We start from the raw sequence: 20,371 nt of genomic DNA on the forward strand, positions 1-20,371 counted from the left end.
GCAGAAATACTTTTCTTTTCCAAAAAGAAATAGGTATTTTCCTGGTCTTATCTGCCCCCTTCCCTTCCTACGTTTGTGATTCCCCTTACCAAGGTATCTGGTATCTTTAGTTCTCTTTATCATTTTGGGATCCACTTTCTGATGATAAATTATGTTCAAGTGAGAAATGTAGACTGCAGCAATGAGAGCAGCTGTAGAGGTACTTTTTTCAGTTATTACCTGGATATCTTTGTAAAAAGAGAATTGTGCTAAGTACAATCACAATGGCATAAAACGTGACAGTTACATGTTCAGTATATGTTCTAGCCAGAACTGTAAAAATATACCGTTAAAACATTTTAAAAACAACTTTCATATAAGGAATTAGTTAATAAGGAAATAGGAAAAATTGTCAGGCTGATCTTGCTCCTTCTTTTTGCAGACAGAATGAAATCTCTGACTCCTTCACCAAATGTAGTTGATATGAATCTGAAGATCAGTCATATAGAGTGCCATCCAGAATGCGTGGTCATAGTATTCAAGGGTCAATGCAAGGTGGGGTGTGAACTTGACTACTACATACTGCAAAATGAAATGCAACGTGTATTCAAAGTGAAAGATAACGTTGACATTGGTGGATCTTGTTTGGTGGAAGATGCGGATGGAAAATGGCATAGAGGAAAAGTTTTGGAAAAGAAAGAGAACATCTGTAAAGCCTTTCTTATAGACACTGGACAGGTGCTAGTGGTTGAGGAAATACATATTGCTTCTGCTGGTGATGATTTTTTTCAGCTGCCTCCAAAAGTAGTTTGGGGGATTTTTGCTAACATACTTCCTCTTGGAGAAAAATGGAGTCCAAAAGCCATAAACTATTTTTCATCACTGGTAGGACTGCAGATTACAGGTCACGTGAAATCTGTTACATCGTACCAGCTGTTTATTCTGGAAGTACCAAAGGTCATTAGTGATATTCTTGAACTGCAGTTAGGAAAACTTATTGATGGAGATTCCTTTTGTCTTATTGTAGAAATGTTGAAAGTGTTTCCACCAGAAACATTTAAGAGAATGCCACAGTTGTTGCAACAGAAATGTCCAGTCCAGGAATTGCTTACTTTTACTAATTCAGATAAACCATCAGACTTTTGGCCAGTTCCAGATCTCTTTCCACATCTACCAGCTGGTAGTAAAGTAAATGTAAAAATAACTGTTGCAATAAGCCTGAGTAAATTTTACTGTCAGATACAGGAACGACAGAAAGAGCTGGAAAATTTGACAGAAGCTATGTCTTTGTACTATGAAGCTATTAGTACAGAGAATAATACATCTTTTGATAGTTTAGGGCTACTTTGTGCTGCTAAAAGGCAAAATGGACAATGGCATAGAGGAGTGATAAAACAGCTTCTGCCCAACCGTGTGGAAGTCTGGTTTATGGATTTAGGTAATATTGAAACTGTGCCATGTAGTTGTGTTCAGAAACTTACAGTAGAGTTCATGTCACTGCCTATGATTTCATTTCCATGTGCACTGTCTTGTTTTGGGAGTCAGGATGAAGCAGTAATAAATCTTCAGCTGAAAAAATTTATACAGGCCTTGACAGGACAGACTTCTGTGTGTGTCTGTGTTGATTTATTCAATGCCAGTAAACACTTATATTATATTACACTGAAAAATCAAAATTTTGGAATTAATGCTAAGCATCCAGAGAACTTGAATGAGGCGGCTGCATCATTTGTCCCACCTTTGGAAACAAAAATCTCTAGCATCGGTGTAAGCTACAAAGCAAGTGTCTGGAGTTCGTCTAAAAATTGCACTGGAAATAAACAGACAAAGAACTGCTTACCTGAATGGGATAGGTCTTTATCAAGCCATTGCAAAAGAGTAAAAATGCAGATGAATACTTCCTATATTGCTTCTGTGGTATATGTCATAAATCCGTCCAACTTCTGGATTCAGACATGTGCATATCAGAAAGAATTTCGAGCCCTGATGAATAATATTGCAGATGCATATAACCAATGTGGAGCTGATGACTGGGTCCTTGAAAACCCGGAACCTGGATTACTGTGCTGTGCCAGGTATAGCAAAGATAAGCATTATTATCGGGGTGTTGTCACTGAAGTGCTTCGTGTAAGCATTACTGTCTACTTTTTAGATTTTGGGAATACAGATACAGTACCCTGTTACGATGTGAAAACATTGCTTCCGGAGTTTGCTGCTTTGCCGGCTTTAGCTGTGTGTTGTGAACTTGCTTGCACTTCTCCTGTTGAAGATGTGTGGGTTAAAAAGGAAACTGATTTCTTCAAACAAATTGTATTTAACAAACTGCTGCTGTTTCAGGTCATTGGAAAGCAAAACAACAAATATATTGTTAATGCACGGTATAGGAATGCTTTGCAGGAAAGTAATGTTGCCGCACTTATGGCTCAGGCTGGATATGCAGAATACTGGGAAAGAAGACCAGTTTCTGCTCAAAATCTGTCAAAAAAACACCAAGCCCAGAATCCCCTCCAGTTAAAGCAAAATTATGTAAATGCACGGTGCACCTCTGATATTTATAAAAATAATGTATCACAAAATAGACAGGTATTTCAAAAGGAAAAAACAGTAAGCACATCTTCTAGGCTGAGAAAATCAGTGATGCCGTCCTCTTTTGGAAAAGATGCTCTCTCTGAAAGTCATCAGGTCAGGTCTCAGTCATTTTCCCAGGTCCCAGTACCTGAAAAAAAAATACTTTATAAAGAGCTTGTGTTTAAACCAGGAGCTGTTTTTGAAGTGGTGTGTTCTTACAGTGTTTCCCCAACAGAGTTTTCATGCCAGTTGCGGAGTAAACTGCCAGAGCTAAATACCTTAATGAAGCAAATCCAGACTTACTATAAAGAGCATACTATTCCTTACAAAACCGGACAGGTTGCCTGTGTTGTTAAATGTCCCAAAGATGGGAAGTGGTACAGAGCAAGTGTTTTGCAGCAAGTGTCCACAAATGAAGTTGATGTGGTTTTTGTAGACTATGGTTATCGGGAAAGAGTTCTACTTAATGATCTTCAAGCTGTCCTTCCAGATTTCCTAACTCTCGAAAGTCAAGCCTTTCAGTGCGCACTTAAAAATGTACCCTTACAAACTGATGCACTTAATTGGTCTGAAGAAAAGTGTAGACTTTTTAACGACTTCGTTTCTGCTGCTGGAGGACCATTGACTTGCACTGTCTATGCTCTAATTCTTTTAAGTCCAAACTGTTTATGCAATATAGTTGACTTGCAGACTCCGTTTATTAGTGCGGAGGAGTTTCTCAGGGAATGTGGTCTCAACCAGTCTGAATGTATTGGATTGCAAAGACTTGCACCTTTGGGTTCCATGTACAGTTTTTATTACTCATCTTTTAATATAGAAATTGGGAGCGAGGAGGAGGTTTATATAACTCACATACATAGCCCTTCAAAATTCTATTGCCAGCTTAACCGAAACAGTGCAACTATAGAGGCATTGTCGCGAAATGTGACTGAAATCAGTAAGATGGCAAATCATGCAAAATATGATACCATCAGTATGCGATTATGTATAGCCAGATATTTTGAAGATGGTCAGTTTTATAGAGCTTTGGTTTCTCCTGTGGGATCAACATCCTATCTATGTGCTGACTTTGTGGATTTTGGAAATAAGCATATGGTAGAGAGAGACCAATTGATGCCTATTCCAGACTCTGCCACTGACCTAATACTCACACCCATGCAAGCCATTAAATGCTGTCTGTCCGATCTTAAGGACACAAAATTTCCAGCAAGAGTTATTAGATGGTTTGAGGAAACTTTCCTTGGCAAGCTGCTGAAAGCTGTAATTGTATCCAGAGAATCAGATGGCCAGATTGTTGTTGAGTTGTATGATGGACAGCTCCAAGTAGGTCAGAAAGTTGAAGAAAAACTATTGGAAGAATTGGCTTATGTGACAAATTATACAGAACAATTTGTTGGAAGTTATGAAGTGATACACGACATAGAAAATAACGGTGAAGTAAGTTTTGAAAGTCCTGAAAGGATTCAATTGAAAAATAAACTGAAATTTCAAGTAGACAATGAGTATTACCAGGCAGATAATGGAGAGAATTTTGGAGATGAAGAGCAAATTACACGTAGAACACAAGACCAGTGTTGTGGGTCCTCAAAGCTGGTAACTTCAGAGGGCAGTGAAGAACCAGGTTTTCTAAAACCTTACAGTGCTGCTACGGAACACAGAGAGAAACCTATGGATGGAACGTCTGCTTCTCAATCACTGTGTCATCCTTCTTTAAGTTTAAAGGAAATAACTGTAAATGCTCTCTCTGAATCTTGTACTGAACAACTAAATTATACAGGTCAGCAGGAAAGGGATAATGAAAATATTCCAAAATTAATCAGTCTTCCTCAACGTGATATTCAGGTGAATTCTGAAGTAGCAGGGTACATTTCTCATACAAATAGTCCATCGAGTTTCTATATTCAGTTTGCAGAGGATGAAAACTTAATAATTCAACTAGCAGAAGAATTAAATGAAAGCATGGTGAATATAGGTCATGAAAATGGCTTAGGTGAGCTCATGGTAGGGGATCTCATTTTAGCAGAGTTTGCCATTGACTGTTTTTACTATAGGGCAGTTATTAAAACTCTGAAATCAGGAGACTCCTTTGAGGTAGAGTTTATTGACTATGGCAATACAGCAGTTGTAAGCCTTTCCAAAATCTGCAGGATTCAGAAAAAGTTGTTAACTTTGCCGAGGCTCAGTATTCATTGTTTCCTTAGCACAGTGAACAGTGCTCCTGATGAAAGCTGGACTAACGAAAGAACTTCCTATTTTGTAAACAAAACAAATAATAAATTAGTCACTTGCAAATTCTTAGAGCAAGATGGAGAGCAGTGGAAAGTAGATATAATTTGTGATGGAAATTCTATCTCTGATGGCTTTCAGCAGAAAAGTGGCAGGACAAGTTTGCAAAACAAACCAATGCAGAGTTGGGAACACGTGTCAAAACAAATTCTGCTTACAAATGGTAATCCTCAAGACGGAAGGTCTGTGAGTGACTTAGATGGTCAAAGGAAAAATCAGACTGCTAGGATGGAAAATAATTCTAAAATGTGCTTAAATGTCCCTCCTCAGGATCTAAATACTGAACAAATAGAAAGAGCAGAAATAATTAATGCTTCAGCAGGCGGAGAATTTCATGTACAGTTACTTAAAAATCTGCAGATATTAAATGGTTTAAATGCCATGCTTGTCGAAGAAGCACAAAGAAGTGGTTTACTTATGGCGGATAACATTGAGGAAGGGTTGGAGTGCATGGTAAAATCTGAAAGGAACTTAAAGTGGTATCGATCGAAAGTGATAAAGATGTTTATCAGGGAGAGGTTAATGCTAGTTTTTTTTATAGATTATGGCATCTATGAGATGGTGTCCTTAAATAATGCAAAGATTCTCAGTGATGAGATTAAAAGCATTCCTAAACAAGCTGTGCTTTGTGAATGGGTTTGGTTAAAAAAAATGAGTAAAGTTCCATTTGTCCATGTAGTAAATACACTCCTAAATGGTGGAATAAGGATCTTGTTTCTGAGATACTTGGAATCTTCTCATATCTGGGAAGTAGATATCTTAGTAGGGAAAGTTCTGCTTCAGAAATACTTGAATCAGCTCTTAACAACTGTTGTTGAACCGGAAAAATGCAGTAATACAGACTGTATGGAGGAGTTTCAGGAGTCATTCAGGATGAATTCAATCACATGGACACTGCTGCAGAGTGGCAGAAAGTATTCTGGGTTTGCAGCTGCAGTTACTGATCCTTCAAACTTCAGCATCCAGTTTGAAGACTTATTTGATTCCATGAAAACCTTATCTTTGCTGCTCTCTGATGTTCCTGATGACTTGCCAGCTTTGCCAGAAGAACTTGTGTTTCCTGGTAACAGCTGCTTGATCCAGTTTGGACTGGAAGCACAGTGGAACAGAGTACAAATTAGTGAAGTGACAAGTCAGTCTGTTCTTATTACATTTATTGATTATGGCTTTCTGAAAAGCATCCCCTGCTCGGAAATCCATAGACTTAAAGTTATTCCAGAAAGTCTGTCTTATTTACCACACTTGGCTTACTCTTGCTCTTTACATGGTATAGTTCCTGCCACAGGGGAATACTGGAGTGATGAAGCCAAATTTCTGTTTCAAAAGCTTCTTAGTAAACCAAATCTCATATTCCATTTTAAACACTATGGCTCTGGAATGAGGTTAGAGGTTGATATTCTGTATGAGGAGAATAATCTAGGTTGTGCCTTAGTTGCTGCTGGCCATGCAGTCTACTCTGCAGGTAGGTGCTGTCCCAATCCAGTTAATGGAGTTGAATCAACCAAAACATGCTTGTAGCCTGATTATCCAAATTCTAAGTGTGGTGGTTTTCTTTGTGAACCAGATTGTAACTAAACAAAAATAAACTTTTTTGTTTGTTTGTTTGTTTTTTTGATAGACGTGAAGCAAAGAAATAGGATAGGACTGCTTGTGATAAAAGTTCCAAAAAAGGTGTCTGGAAAGAGAATGCTACATCGCTAATAAAGGATCTTAGTTCTTATAACACTGGGGGGGTGGAGTAGGGGGTGGGGAGAAAACTATGAAGTCTTTCAGCACTGTGATGATACAAAAAATTAAAATTGATTTCACACAGAGTAGATCTACTATCAGAAGTACCGGTTGAGACTTGTCATTCTGATGAACCCCAGTCTCTAAAGACAGTGTGAAGATACCATCAAAACATTTATTTGAATAATAATTAGGCTGCAGATTAAGAAAAAGTACTTCTTTACTGCATGAACAAGCTCACTCAACTCACATTGATAACTCTATATTTACTTCATGGAGTTATGTTCTTTGTAGTGCCAAGTAATACTTAGTTTTAAGTGCCTCTGCATAAAAGTTTTAAGGTTTAATTAACTGTGATTCTAACTTCTGGCTATCATTTGGTTCTAACAGCACATCTTGAATGTCTGTTTTTTGTTCGTTCTGTTTTTTTTTTTTTTTTCTTTTTAAAAAAAGATCATCTGAATACCTTAAATGGCAGTTCTATTTGTGTAATATTAATGTGCAACTAACATTTTTAAATTTGATTTTTGCTAATGTAAAATAGACTGTCTTAACTTAGGCGGTTGTACAATACTTAATGTTACAAAATGGAGCCTAGTAATGACAGGTGGTTTAAAAAGAAAAACCAAAGAGCTGTTAAGAGTATGATTTTGATGTTCTGCTAATTGCACATTAGCTTTTTGCAAGACTTTTTATTTTCAACATGTAATGAATCTAGCTTGAAATTGTCGTTTCTTTTCCGAAGGTCTGATGACCAAACTACTTAAGGTAGAAACTAGATAATGGGAAAGTATTTTCAGGATTATACTGTAAATGAAAATAAAGATGACAGCTTCAGTCATTGCTTGTATGAATTATCAGAAAGACATTTTAGGGTTATGTTACAATTGTTAAATGAAGTTGCTGGGATGTCTTGCTAAGATTTTATTCCCAGTCTTCTTTCTTTGGTGTGTACTTCCCCTATCCCCAGCCTCAGCCATAACAGCATCCTCCTTCCAAGCAGTAGAAGAGGCTATGCGTGTGACCTAGTTGAGAGAAATTGTCAGAGGATTTGAGAGTTTAGATTACTTATGCTATTTGTCTTTGGGCAGGCATAATTCTGAGTAAAAATAATGCTTTGATTTGGTAAAATTTAATTGAAAGCTATTGCTTATCATTTGGTTGTATTTCCTAAATATTTTTGTGTAAATTATGCATTTGTTTATACATGTCATTGATTACTTTGTTTTTTTTTTTAATATGTAAAAGTGATAAAGAGCCAGTTGCAATTGGAATTAAAAATGATGTATTCACTATTTTGCCTCTTTGTCATGAACAATAAAATGCTTATCTTCTGTGTGTAACATGCCTTGCCTAAATCATTCTGAATGTTTTCAAACTTTCTGTGACCTCTGTGGTTGGTGAATGCATTAGAGAGAATTCAAAGCTACATCTCTACTTTCTTTGTGGGATGGTGCCACGGAGCAGTCCTTGCCATCTAATCCAGCAGCTGTGAAGCAGATTGTATTTGTAGTTTGCTGAATCAAGGTTTGCTTCTGAATGCTGTACAAATGGCACAGACTTTCTGTGGGCTCACTTGTAAGCTTGCTAGCATGAGATGCATGCCCCGCTCACCCTGCATCTGCTCTGTGCTGCTCTTGTACTTTTAACTCACACCTTAAAGGGAGCCAGACCTCTTGTGGCAGATAGGTAGGCATGCTTTATATCCTATTACTTGCAAAGTAACTTGCAATTACTTTGGGAAACATTTTGCATTATTTTTAAAGATGTACATTGTGTATTGATGAACATTTGAACTCTGTTAAAAAGATTGTGATGTTTCTCAAATGCTCTGACATTTTTCAGTGTCCCCTAAAGCCTACCTGGTATTTGTGGGAGTGGGTATCTTTTTCTTGTTTTTATTTATGTCTCAATGTAGCTGTAAGATGTTATAACCATACAGCAAGATACATCTGAGTTTGAAGAACTTACTATGCAGCACTACTCCCTAGAGTAAGACTACCTCTTGCTGATTTTGATGCTCCTTTCTGACGGATTCAGCAGGAGCCCTATACTATCTCCAGAGGGGAACTGTCAGTCACAAGAAATTGTGGGTGTGAGAGAAAGAGTAAGATGATTAAGAATTCATCTAGCAAGAAAGGCAGATGGAAGGAAAAAAGTTCTACTGGTGGTCTGGGGTTGTGATTCAAGACTATTGAAATGGCATGCCAGTTACTAGATGTTTGTATGGGCCAGGAACCATAGCTATTTTGATTTCTCAGGCATAAATTTAGGTTTCAGTGTTCACTGCACCTGTGAAGATTTTTCAAGTTTGCAAATGAATAGATATGAAATATCTATTCATATCCAAGCCACTATCTATCCAAGCCACTGTCCATCATTTATCAACAGTCCTGGCTATCGGGGGAGGTCCCAATCGACTGGCGGCTAGCAAATGTGACGCCCATCTACAAGAAGGGCCGGAGGGCTGACCCAGGAAACTACAGGCCTGTCAGTTTGACCTCAGTGCCAGGAAAGCTCATGGAGCAGATCCTCCTGAGAGTCATCATGCAGCACTTGAAGGGGAAGCAGGCGATCAGGCCCAGTCAGCATGGCTTTATGAAAGGCAGGTCATGCCTGACGAACCTGATCTCCTTCTATGACAGAGTGACGCGCTGGGTGGATGAGGGAAAGGCTGTGGATGTGGTCTACCTTGACTTCAGCAAGGCTTTTGACACCGTCTCCCACAGCATTCTCCTCAAGAAACTGGCTGCTCTTGGCTTGGACTGGCGCACGCTTCGTTGGGTTAGAAACTGGCTGGATAGCCGGGCCCAAAGAGTCGTGGTGAATGGAGCCAAGTCCAGTTGGAGGCCAGTCACTAGTGGCGTCCCCCAGGGCTCGGTGCTGGGGCCGGTCCTCTTTAATATCTTCATCGATGATCTGGACGAGGGCATCGAGTGCACCCTCAGTAAGTTCGCAGATGACACCAAGTTAGGTGCGTGTGTTGATCTGCTTGAGGGTAGGAAAGCTCTGCAGGAGGATCTGGATAGGCTGCACCGATGGGCTGAGGTCAACTGCATGAAGTTTAACAAGGCCAAGTGCCGGGTCCTGCACCTGGGGCGCAATAACCCCAAGCAGAGCTACAGGCTGGGAGAGGAATGGTTGGAAAGCTGCCAGGCAGAGAAGGACCTGGGAGTGATGGTGGACAGTCGGCTGAATATGAGCCAGCAGTGTGCTCAGGTGGCCAAGAAGGCCAACGGCATCCTGGCTTGTATTAGGAACAGCGTGACCAGCAGGGCTAGGGAGGTGATCGTCCCCCTGTACTCAGCTCTGGTGAGGCCGCACCTCGAGTACTGTGTTCAGTTTTGGGCCCCTCGCTACAAGAAGGACATCGAGGTGCTTGAGCGGCTGCAGAGAAGGGCGACGAAGCTGGTGAGGGGCCTGGAGAACAAGTCCTACGAGGAGCGGCTGAGGGAGCTGGGCTTGTTCAGCCTGGAGAAGAGGAGGCTCAGGGGTGACCTTATCGCTCTTTTTAGGTACCTCAAGGGAGGCTGTAGCGAGGTGGGGGTTGGCCTGTTCTCCCACGTGCCTGGTGACAGGACGAGGGGGAATGGGCTTAAGTTGCGCCAGGGGAGTTTTAGGCTAGATGTTAGGAAGAACTTCTTCACTGAAAGGGTTGTGAGGCATTGGAACAGGCTGCCCAGGGAAGTGGTGGAGTCACCATCCTTGGAAGTCTTCAAAAGACGTTTAGATGTAGAGCTTAGGGATATGGTTTAGTGGAGGGCTGTTAGCGTTAGGTTGGAGGTTGGACTCGATGACCTTGAGGTCTCTTCCAACCTAGAAGATTCTGTGATTCTGTGATTCTGTGAAATATGAGTGTAAAGCATGACAAAGAACTCTTAAAAACTAAAAAGTGATCAATTCTTCCATAAAAGAAATCTTAAGGATGCAGAAGAGCCTCTGACGTTGCTTTTACTGACTGCAGAGGATTATATGTAACCAATTTTGCAGTGTTAGAGGTGGCTTGTACCTAATTTGCTGCTCAGCGTTGAGGAACACATACTTTATACTGGAAGAGTATGTTTCTTTCCAAGCTGTGGAATAGAAGATTGATTAGAGATGGGATCATCTTGTTACTTATATACAGTTATCTTTTTATGTATTTGTATTTAAAGTTGAGTCAAACTGCAAATCAGCTTGATAGCTGATTTCAGCTGTTGTCCAAAATTATGCTGAAAAGGTAAGACATCGTAAACTTAAAAAGACAGTGTTTTTCTTAATTGTGTACGCTATATTTGGGTTACTTAATTTCTTGTAGACCATTTTATTTGTGCATTCCAATTTTTAGTGTCATGTTCAATGTTGTTTTAAGATCTTTAAGAAATAGTCTGTTCTCTAGTTACCTTAATGTTTTCTAACATTTCAACGCACAGTTTTTCTTTTATAGACTGATCTTCTAATGAATGCAATCTTAGTTTTGCAGGCTGTTAGTTTTCTCTGATGCTCACTGCTCTTACTCCAGCATTCACAAATTGCTATTCTACTGTCCAGTTTCAGTGGTCTCGGTTAGAAAGGAGGAGTTAATGACATTGCATCTTGTTAATGCTTGTGAGAGGAGGAACAAGTTTTGCTTCTTTACCTCAGGGAAAGCACCATGCACCATGTAGTATGGAGTCAGCTGATGTTTCCTTTAATTCAAACATGACAGAAAACTGAGGGTGCAGTCAGACTCAAGGGTGTGGAGCTGGGGAGGATGTTTAAACTGCCAAATATGCTAACAACCATACTACTTTGCTGAGCAACTTTGTGAATATAAAGATCTGTTTTGTATTGTGACATTTTCTTTGACAAACCCAGTAATGACAGAAACAGTCATTTTCACTTGATGTGAAAAGAGTTTGTGATTTTTAGCTTAATTCCTCTTCGGATTTATTTAGGAGATGTTTGTATGGTGACGGTGTCTCTCAAAGACAAATTCTGCTAAGCATGTTTCAGAGGCTGAGGAGGCTGCTTGATCCTGATTAACCATGTTTGAGCTGCACTGACATCTTGTGGCTCTGTGCATGGTTCCTGGTAGGCATTTTCAAGGTGTTTATTACAGAAGTTTCTTTCAAGTGATGATCTTACTGTATTAGTTCAGAGAAAAAGTGAAATGTTAGATTAAGCAGAGAAGGAAAGAAAAAAAAAAAAGTTATTTTAAGGGAGGTCTGATATAAGAATGTTTGCCAAATGGCTTCTCTAGATATATAGATACTTTATTTGCAGACTGGGTATGAAAAAGAACTTAGAAATGCTTGTTCCCATTAATGCCCAGTACATTTCCATTTCTTAATTGTTTAGACACATTTGAAAACCTCATTGATTTGTCTCTAAGGAAGATTTTTTTTTTTTAGAATAATAAACATTGTGAAACCAAAATCATGAAAAAAACCTATCCAGCTCTGCAGTGACTTCAGGTAGAGCCATCTTGATTCCTGCAGATTTAATAAGAAGGTTTCTAGGACTACCATGTCTAGATCTGCATAATGAAGGAATTAAAATTGTGACTGCAGTGTAATTTTTAGTGAGCAGTAAACATCAGGAATCCAACTGGGTGACCCTTGAGTATAACCAGACCTAGTTCTGTGAAATTATTATGCTGCAAATAAAAGGAAATGGAGTAAAAGTGGGGTTTAAATGAGTTTAATATTTTTTTCTACTTTAAAGGAATACCAGGGTGGTGAGAGCAAAAACACTATTTGACAGACTTTGATTCTGATTAATTCTTTAGTGTTTAATCACCCTGATTTCATAGAAGTTTGAACTTAACACAAAATATATGATCAAGCTTTTTAATTATGTTCATTTTGTTTAAAGCCATGGAACCACTGATCTCCTCTAATCTGACATTCCATGTTATGTGGAATTTCACTTACTTTTGCATTAAGCCAGTATTCCCCCTTTCGCCTCCAGGGGTTCAGACCCTCATTTCCCACCTTCAGGTGATAAGCATGCTATTCCCCCCCTTGAAGCTGTTTTACTGTACAAAAAGTATTAAAGAGCTGCAATATGTCTCTTTTTCTCCAGCCACAGGAGTCAAGTCTAGGAGCTAGACAATTCTTCGGGCAGGGGGAAACCTGTGCTCCAATTTCTGCTCGAATGAATTCTTAGGCATTTGTATGTAAAACACTCCTTGATGAAGCAGCTAGGGGAGCAGACACTACGACTTCCATAATCCGGTCATGTTCCCTGTGTTTTCCACCCTTTATTTTCCCTAATTCATTTTGCATCCTTGCTGCAAAGCAGGGTACCTCCAGCAAGAGAACTCGAATGACTGATAGCTCTGGGCCTAAAGCACACACCCAAAAGAATTGAGGAAAAAAAAAATCAACTTTGGTCTGATATAGAGAATAAACATTGTATTTTCTCCAGTTGGATTGAATGTATCAGCCTACTCTATAAAACAGTTTATCCTCCTTACATGCTTTAAAAGGTGAAACTTCAGTATGAGACAAATTAGGCTTCTAATTTCATGAGGAACTAGAGGATGGAAGAGCCACCTACCTGCAGCATAAGGTGGCTGAGGAAGGGGTGGCATTTCGGGTGCCTGTGCTCGGTGTTTCAGGTTGGCTGCTTTAGGCAGTTCTCCCTTCAGACTCAAGAGTCATTTGGAGCGTGTCCTCGAACATCTGTGTCTTGTCATGGTGTGGGCTGTGGAGTCTGCTCTGACAGCCAGCTGTCTGAAGTTGGCTTGGTGTGACATCTAAGTCGGCATTTCTCTCGATGCAGTGTATTTTCCTGCGCTATGTCTACAGATAGCTTATTCAACATAGTGAGCAGTCATTCATAAAACAGATAAGATAATGCTCATTTTTCATCTAATGTGCACTGTTTACATCACTTGTTTTGATGTTAGGAGTTCCAAGAACAAATTCCTACTAAACCACAGCCACAAGTAAAAGTTCCTGCACATTGTATGGCATTTTGAAAAAAAGCGTTTTCCCTTCTTACTGAAGCTGCGTAGCAGTATGGCAAGGTACTTGGGACAGACAGAAGAGAGAAGGCACTGTCTTATAGCTTAGCTGCTAGGGCACAGAAATACAGGGGTTAAGATAGGTACTCTAAAGCACTGCTTCTGTGATGCGTTCACTAATTTATCCACAATGAAACAGTTTTGAGAGGAAGGAATGAAAAATAACCTTATTGTTACAGCTTGGTGATGGAAGGTATGGCTTTGGACGCCCTCAAATTGAAAGTGTCTCATGTTTCCTGGTTGGATGATTTAACAATTAAGCTGTTCTTTTGCATTTGCTACTGTGTTCTCTAACAACTTTTGGAGGAAAAAAAAAAAAAAGGCTAAAAAGCACTGTCCCATGCTGTTTATATGGGGCGTTCTCTCAGAGTACCTTTATTCTAAATGTAGACCCTTAAGAGCTAGAAGGTAAGAAAGAACACCTGTTTTGAGTGCATGGCTCCTAAGGGATGTAAGCTGGAAAAGGCCCTGAGTTGGATTCCAGCTGGGTGTATATGGGAGATAAGCACTGAGGCGCTGAGATTGAAATAGTTCAGGACAGGCTTAGTAGCATAGCTCTGGGTGCCTGGGGAGTTGGGATATCAGACAGGAAGGCAGCTTGTGACTGCAGGGGCCTGCAGGTACAGCAGCTGCTGAACAAGGGTTTTTTAAATAACAAGTCTGAACCTGGACACTACAGTTCTGCCTAATGCCTGCTGTCAGAATTTATTAAAATTAGTCCATGCACGCTAATTCATGCTGTTAGTTTTTGTCAGAAATATTCTGGTGTATTGTAAAAGTTAAACCTATTGCTCACTTTTTTGTTTGTTTCCATGAAAAGTTGATGCTTTCTAGTTGATCTACCTTGTACAACAGTGCAAGCTGGGGACCAACTGGCTAGAATGCAGCTCTGCAAAAAAAAAAAAAAAAAAAAAAAAGTGGGGTGTATCCAGTATCAGGTGTTTGGGTTTCTGATGGACAGCAGGCTCAATTATGAGTGAGCGGTGTGGCTGCGCGGTGAGGTGAACTCTGCTCGCTATAGGACTAGATCACTCTTCAAAGACCTAAACTGAAGTTAGAAAGAAAACAAACTCTTCATAGGCCATGGCATTTTATGGAAGAAGGTTGAGGAATGATGGACACAAATTGCAGCAAGGGAAATGCCAGTCAGATACAAGAAAAAAAAAAAAAGGATTTCCAACAAGACTGGCAGTTTGCCTGGAGAGGCTCTGTATTTTCCATTCCTTAGAGATCTCAGGCCTTGACTGAACGAGGCCCTGGACAACCTGCCCTCACTCTGAAGCTAGTCCTACACTAAGTGGGGGATCAGACAAATCTGTTCCAACCTTAGCTACTCATAACAATTATTTTCTTGGATTATGCACAGTTTATAATAGACATACCTGAACTAGTTCAGGTGATAAGTTTGGGGAGAGGTGGTTTCATTGTGGAGAGCTTGCTCCAATCTGGGCAGTGGTGTTAGTGCTCCATACCAGACTTTGTACTGCATTCAGTCTAGGTAATGTATAGCAATGCACATACATGCTTGATGACATAGTGGAGATGGAGTATAGGCACACCTAACTTATCTCCATGCCGTTCTGTAGGAACAATTCAATTTACAAGGGCTATCAGCTCTAGGGTACCATCATAATGTGATTTAATGATGACAGACAATATACTACAATACCCCAAACCACTTTTCCAGCTTTATTTCCTTAAATTTTGTCTTTTTCTATCATGGCTTTTTTTCCCAGCAGGTGCTTTATACAGGTATATGTGCTTAGGAAGGTACATTTGGCTGAGCTAAGTAGGGCTTATTAATAAACCAGGAGTTTTTGTCAATGACTGTTTATTCCATCCAGGCAGTAAGAATTTTATGGCAAGTTTCTGTCCCTTTCCACTTTCAAGATGTTCTATACTCTGAATCTTTTTCAACAAGCAGGGTTTTCAATTTAAGGGAATAGACATACCTGATATATTTCTTTAGTACTAATAACTCTAATTTTGGAGTGGGTTACATTTGTAGAACATTACAACATTACCTGTTATATAGATATAAATAGAAAACATTTTGCTCAGTTCTTAGTTTGGAACATTTTCTCAGAATGAAATTCATTTGTAAAAGAAAACTCTGAAATCCATCAGATTAATGATGGTGAGGGTTAGCTGTGTTTTTGTTTTTTAAAAAAGGCTATTTACTGTATTTCAAAAGTTTATAAAGTATAATATAATACATACAACTAGAAGTAATGGGAGGAAATTAAAAATAATTTAAACTTCCTGAAAATGAGTTCTATTAGACTGTAGAATAAGTTCCCAGGGGAAGCTGTAGAAGCCTCATTATATGGCTTATTTAAAACTAGATTAGATGAATTGCCTGAAAGGAACAAGCTTAGTTTGTTTCCTGTGAGGCTGAAGGAGGTGACCTCAGAGGCATATTTTGCTTCTGAAATACTTTACTCTGTGATGTGGTCCATCTGGGAAAGTCCTGTTCATTCTTATATGTGAATATTTTGTAGGTACTCCCCTTTTTATAATACTTGGTTCATGGTTTGGATGGGTACACAGGGGAGCCTGAAGGTTAATTTCGAAGCTGTGCTGTAAAAATCCAGACATACTTGTTGAGTCTGTTGTTCTCTGCCTCAATGGCTATATACGTACTTCATAGGAAGTGGAAGAGCCCCAAAACAAAAGGATATAGGAGACCCACCTCAGAAGACATCTATAACAGTGTTCAGAAAGCTCATCTCAGCAGTAATAAGCCTTAGTCTAAATAAATATTTGAGGTGTTTCCTAGAGCAGAAACCGCAGCTCTTCCAAATTTCCCTTCTATAAACCGAGCCTGGCTTGACAGTCATCTCTGTGTTTGGCTACTCCCATGAAATGGAGTTTCACACTTTCTGAAATGGATGTGAAAGAGTTAAGCTGGAATGCAAACATCTGAATTTGAAATTACCACAGGGTTTTTTAATAAAATGGAAAGAAACAGACTTTTGTGTTATGCGATACATCTCGCTCCGAAGTAGATGTCTGAAGTAGGTTGGGTGAATTGCTCCCGAAAAGCGCATGTTTCTCTCTGTTGACTGTCAGGGGAGCAAACACCATAAGGTGTTTGCGATGACTGCAACATAAATGATCTAATCTTGATTAGACCCCTTATCCTTCTTGTCCTACTAGCAGCAGTCCAAATCTAAACTGTGCTGCTAGATTTGACAACAAATTAATTTAAAAATCAATTAGACAGTATGTTCTTCCACTTTTGCAAGCCCTGGCAAAGCAAGCGATGTTCCTGCAGGCCAAGAACCACCCAGCAATGTGCAGGAAGCAGTTTCACATGCATCAGTGACTGCCTGAGATGGCACTTTGGTCTTCTCACCTGCTGTTCTGGGAAGAGCAGCATTCTACAGTTACACAGAATTTCTCTGTCCCATTCACATGAAAGCTCTATGGTACCTTTTTTTTTTTTTTTTTTTTAATTGATCCCTACATTAGTTTCCATAGAAAGCTCATAAGGCATGTATGAGCTGCGCTTTCTTTATTTGTAATGTTTATGGAAATAAACATTAGAAAAGAAACAGTTTCTTCTAGAGTGGCTTTAGAAAAGATTTTGTATTAAATAAAAATGTTTAATGCTTTTTACAGCATTCTATCTTTTTTCCAAGTTGGAGTATAAACTCTCAAAATTACTAAAAGACCCATAGGCTATAAATTTGCAGTAGTCCAATGTGAATCCACAGTATCTGCTCCAAGTTATGATTTGATAGCCGATGCCAAAGGGAGTGTAGACATTTGTTTAATTTTGGATCATCAAGTCCAAAGCTGTCCTGGTGATTATGGCATGCTATTATTTTTGTCCCTGTCAAAATCAATGAGCAGTTGTACAAGTAATGGACTTAGCTGAGCAGAGATGCTGAAAATATGAGGTTAATGATGAAGAGCTGGATCAGGCACAAGAGTGTTTCAAAGAAGATTTAAAGACGGGGGAAATAAAGTTGTTGAAAATACAGTTTTCTAATGTTTTCATTAAGTTTACAAAATAGTTGTAATGCTTTCAACAAGAGTAAACTGTGGTTTATAGTATGTTTAGATGATGACAATGTTTTTTAAATTCTTACATGGAATGGATTTTTTTATTTTTGCCAATAATTATTAAACTTCAGTCCTGTAATACAAAATTATCTTCCTCACCAGACAGTATATTGTCATCTGCTGTGGCACTCTGAAGTGACCATTCCCACATGGCAAATTGGAGTCCACAAACAAATTTCTTTACAATCACAATTAGATTTTGTCACTTTCATTGATGCTAATATATGAACTTTGAGAGCTTTCTTTGACCAACTATCTTCTCCCTCTAATTACAATTTTATTGTTTTCCTTTATTTTAGAGGGGATTCCATTTCTTACCTCCAAATGTGCTGTGAAATTTTCAGTTTCTCTCAGGAGATATCTCTAGAGTTTTTCAGTTTGTATTATGTACCACACTTTTTTCTCTGCCTGCTTGGGCTCCTTGAGGACTGTGCATATAAAACCAAGTAACAAGACACAGATAAAATAGTGTACTGATCAGAATGACTGCGAAATTATAAACGTGGGAGGCACCTGTGAATATCACTGTAGGCTACAGATGATACTGTATCCACAAGCCATTTTTGGCCTCGTTTTATCGGAAAAAAAAGTTGAAAGAATGACTCAAGTCGGTAAGATATTGAAAAAGTATGCTGGACAGGTAGCACAGTGTTCCTATTTCACCAAAATACGGTTGGCCACCAGGTGGAGACTTTTCATTAACTATTCCTGAACTGAAGATACAAAAGACAAAAGAAGTTATCAGCATAAGAAGCCATTTGCACAAAAATAAAATAATCACATTTATTTTTCAGTTCTTCTTATAGATAATTTTTGCAGTGAAAAGTTTTTCAAGCTGATCTGAGGAGGCGAAGTCTTAATTCTGTGGGGAAAAAAAGAAGCATATAGTGTCAGATGTAGCAACATAATGCTGAATTGTTTTATGAAGTGATGGAATTTGCTAAAATTAAATATGTTCCATCTGCCTGATTTTGCTCTTTAAGTGGCAGGGAATTGACCAATCTTGAATTATTTTTATTTAAAATGACCTAGTTATGAAAACTCGTTGGCCTTTGGAATTTGCAGCGGGTTTAAATAACATTTATCTTCGTGTAACATAGTTAATAGCAAAGACATAATTGCATGCTTTTCTGTAAGTGGAAGTCCTTAAATGCACATACTAATAGGCAGCATCATCTATAACAATCTGCAAATTTATGGAGGAAATTGGTTTTCCAAGCTATTTATGTATTAATATGGAGGAGAATAATACTAAATTGGAATTCCACCATTTTTCTTTCTATTTTTATGCAATGAATAGGACTTGTTGCCCTGTAACTAATCTGTCTGTGGACTTTCAGCAATGGGGCAGGAAGATCACAGAATCACAGAATTTCTAGGTTGGAAGAGACCTCAAGATCATCGAGTCCAACCTCTGACCTAACACTAACGATAAAACTGCTCTGTTCCTGTCCGATCAGCAGTAATAGAATCATAGAATATCCCGAGTTGGAAGGGACCCATAAGGATCATCAAGTCCAACTCCTGGCACCGCACAGGTCTGCTCAAAGGTTTAGACCATGTGACTAAGTGCACAGTGCAATTGCTTTTTAAATACAGACAGGCTTGGTGCAGTGACTACATCCCTGGGGAGCCTGTTCCAGTGTGCAACCACCGTCTCGCTGAAGAACCTCTTCCTGATGTCCAGCCTAAACTTCCCCTGCCTCAGTTTAACACCATTCCCGCGGGTCCTATCACTGGTGTTTACAGAGAACAGGTCACTTGCCTCCCCACACCCCCTCGTGAGGAAGTTGTAGACCGTGATGAGGTCCCCCCTCAGCCTCCTCTCCTCCAGGCTGAACAGGCCCAGTGCCCTCAGCCACTCCTCATATGTCTTCCCCTCTAGGCCCTTCACCGTCTTCATTGCCCTCCTCTGGACACTCTCCAACAGTTTAATGTCCTTCTTGTACTGTGGTGCCCAGAACTGCACACAGTACTCAAGGTGAGTCCGCACCAGCGCAGAGCAGAGCGGGACAATCACCTCCCTCAATCGCCTAGCGATGCTGTGCTTGATGCATCCCAGGGTATAGTTGGCCCTCCCGGCAAATAATACCATAATATCATTTTTCAGCTACAGACTGGTTAGTTGCAAAGGGATGAGAAGTGAGTAAATGTGGATGCTGAGTGGAAATGAATGAAGGGAACGAAGGATAAAACTGAATCAGATAACTTAGTTTGTGCTGAAGATCAGTCAGAAAAATGAAGATGAGGTGATCTTGGATTTAAAAAAAAAAAATCTGTATAGACCTGGTATAAATGGGTGCATAGGAAAGAGTGATGTGAAAAAGCAGTGAAAACTACAGGTGGGTGAGGAATGAGGCTCTAGTGAGAATGGAAAGCAGAGGGATCTCTTTGGGGTTACAGCTCTGTGTGGTTATTATACATGTCAATGTGTTTTTTTTTTATTCCCAGCTTTTCATCCTGAAGGAATTTAGGCTTGGTATCGCTTCTTACTCCCACTAGTTCTCGTGGCATATCTCACTAGAAGATTTTACTTTTAAAAACTGTTCATTCAAAAGAAAGAGTAAGTGAAGTTAAGGCTCAAGTCTGGGCCAGTGACATCTGCTTTGGGCCTGGGGATAAGACAAATGTTTGGCTTTAGCAGAGGGAGGGAGTCATGGAATGGAAGGATGTGCTCTGGAAATAAAAAGATGATGCCAAGGAGTTCTTGCTGCCTATTGTTGGTTATAGGGAAAATGTCTTCCATTC

General features: G+C 39.4%; 1 protein-coding gene across 12 annotated transcripts in view; it reads left to right on the forward strand.

Annotated features, from left to right (window-relative positions):
- The window catches only part of TDRD15 (tudor domain containing 15), a 210,791-nt gene that overhangs the window by 26,232 nt on the left and 164,188 nt on the right, over positions 1 to 20,371 (forward strand). For 8 of the 12 annotated variants that reach the window (XM_082757704.1, XM_082757705.1, XM_082757706.1 and 5 more), the window contains one exon: positions 422 to 6,530. The exons of 3 other annotated variants lie outside the window; for them this stretch is intronic. In XM_082757704.1, the coding sequence (XP_082613830.1) occupies positions 427 to 6,351 (5,925 nt within the window). In that variant the 5' untranslated portion in view covers positions 422 to 426 and the 3' untranslated portion in view covers positions 6,352 to 6,530. Of the gene's footprint in view, positions 1 to 421; positions 6,531 to 20,371 lie in introns of those variants that run through there. One more of the 12 variants, XM_082757712.1, reaches the window with a different exon arrangement.

The sequence above is a fragment of the Aythya marila genome (assembly GCF_965140915.1).
Source record: "Aythya marila genome assembly, chromosome: 3".
NCBI classification, from domain to species: domain Eukaryota; kingdom Metazoa; phylum Chordata; class Aves; order Anseriformes; family Anatidae; genus Aythya; species Aythya marila.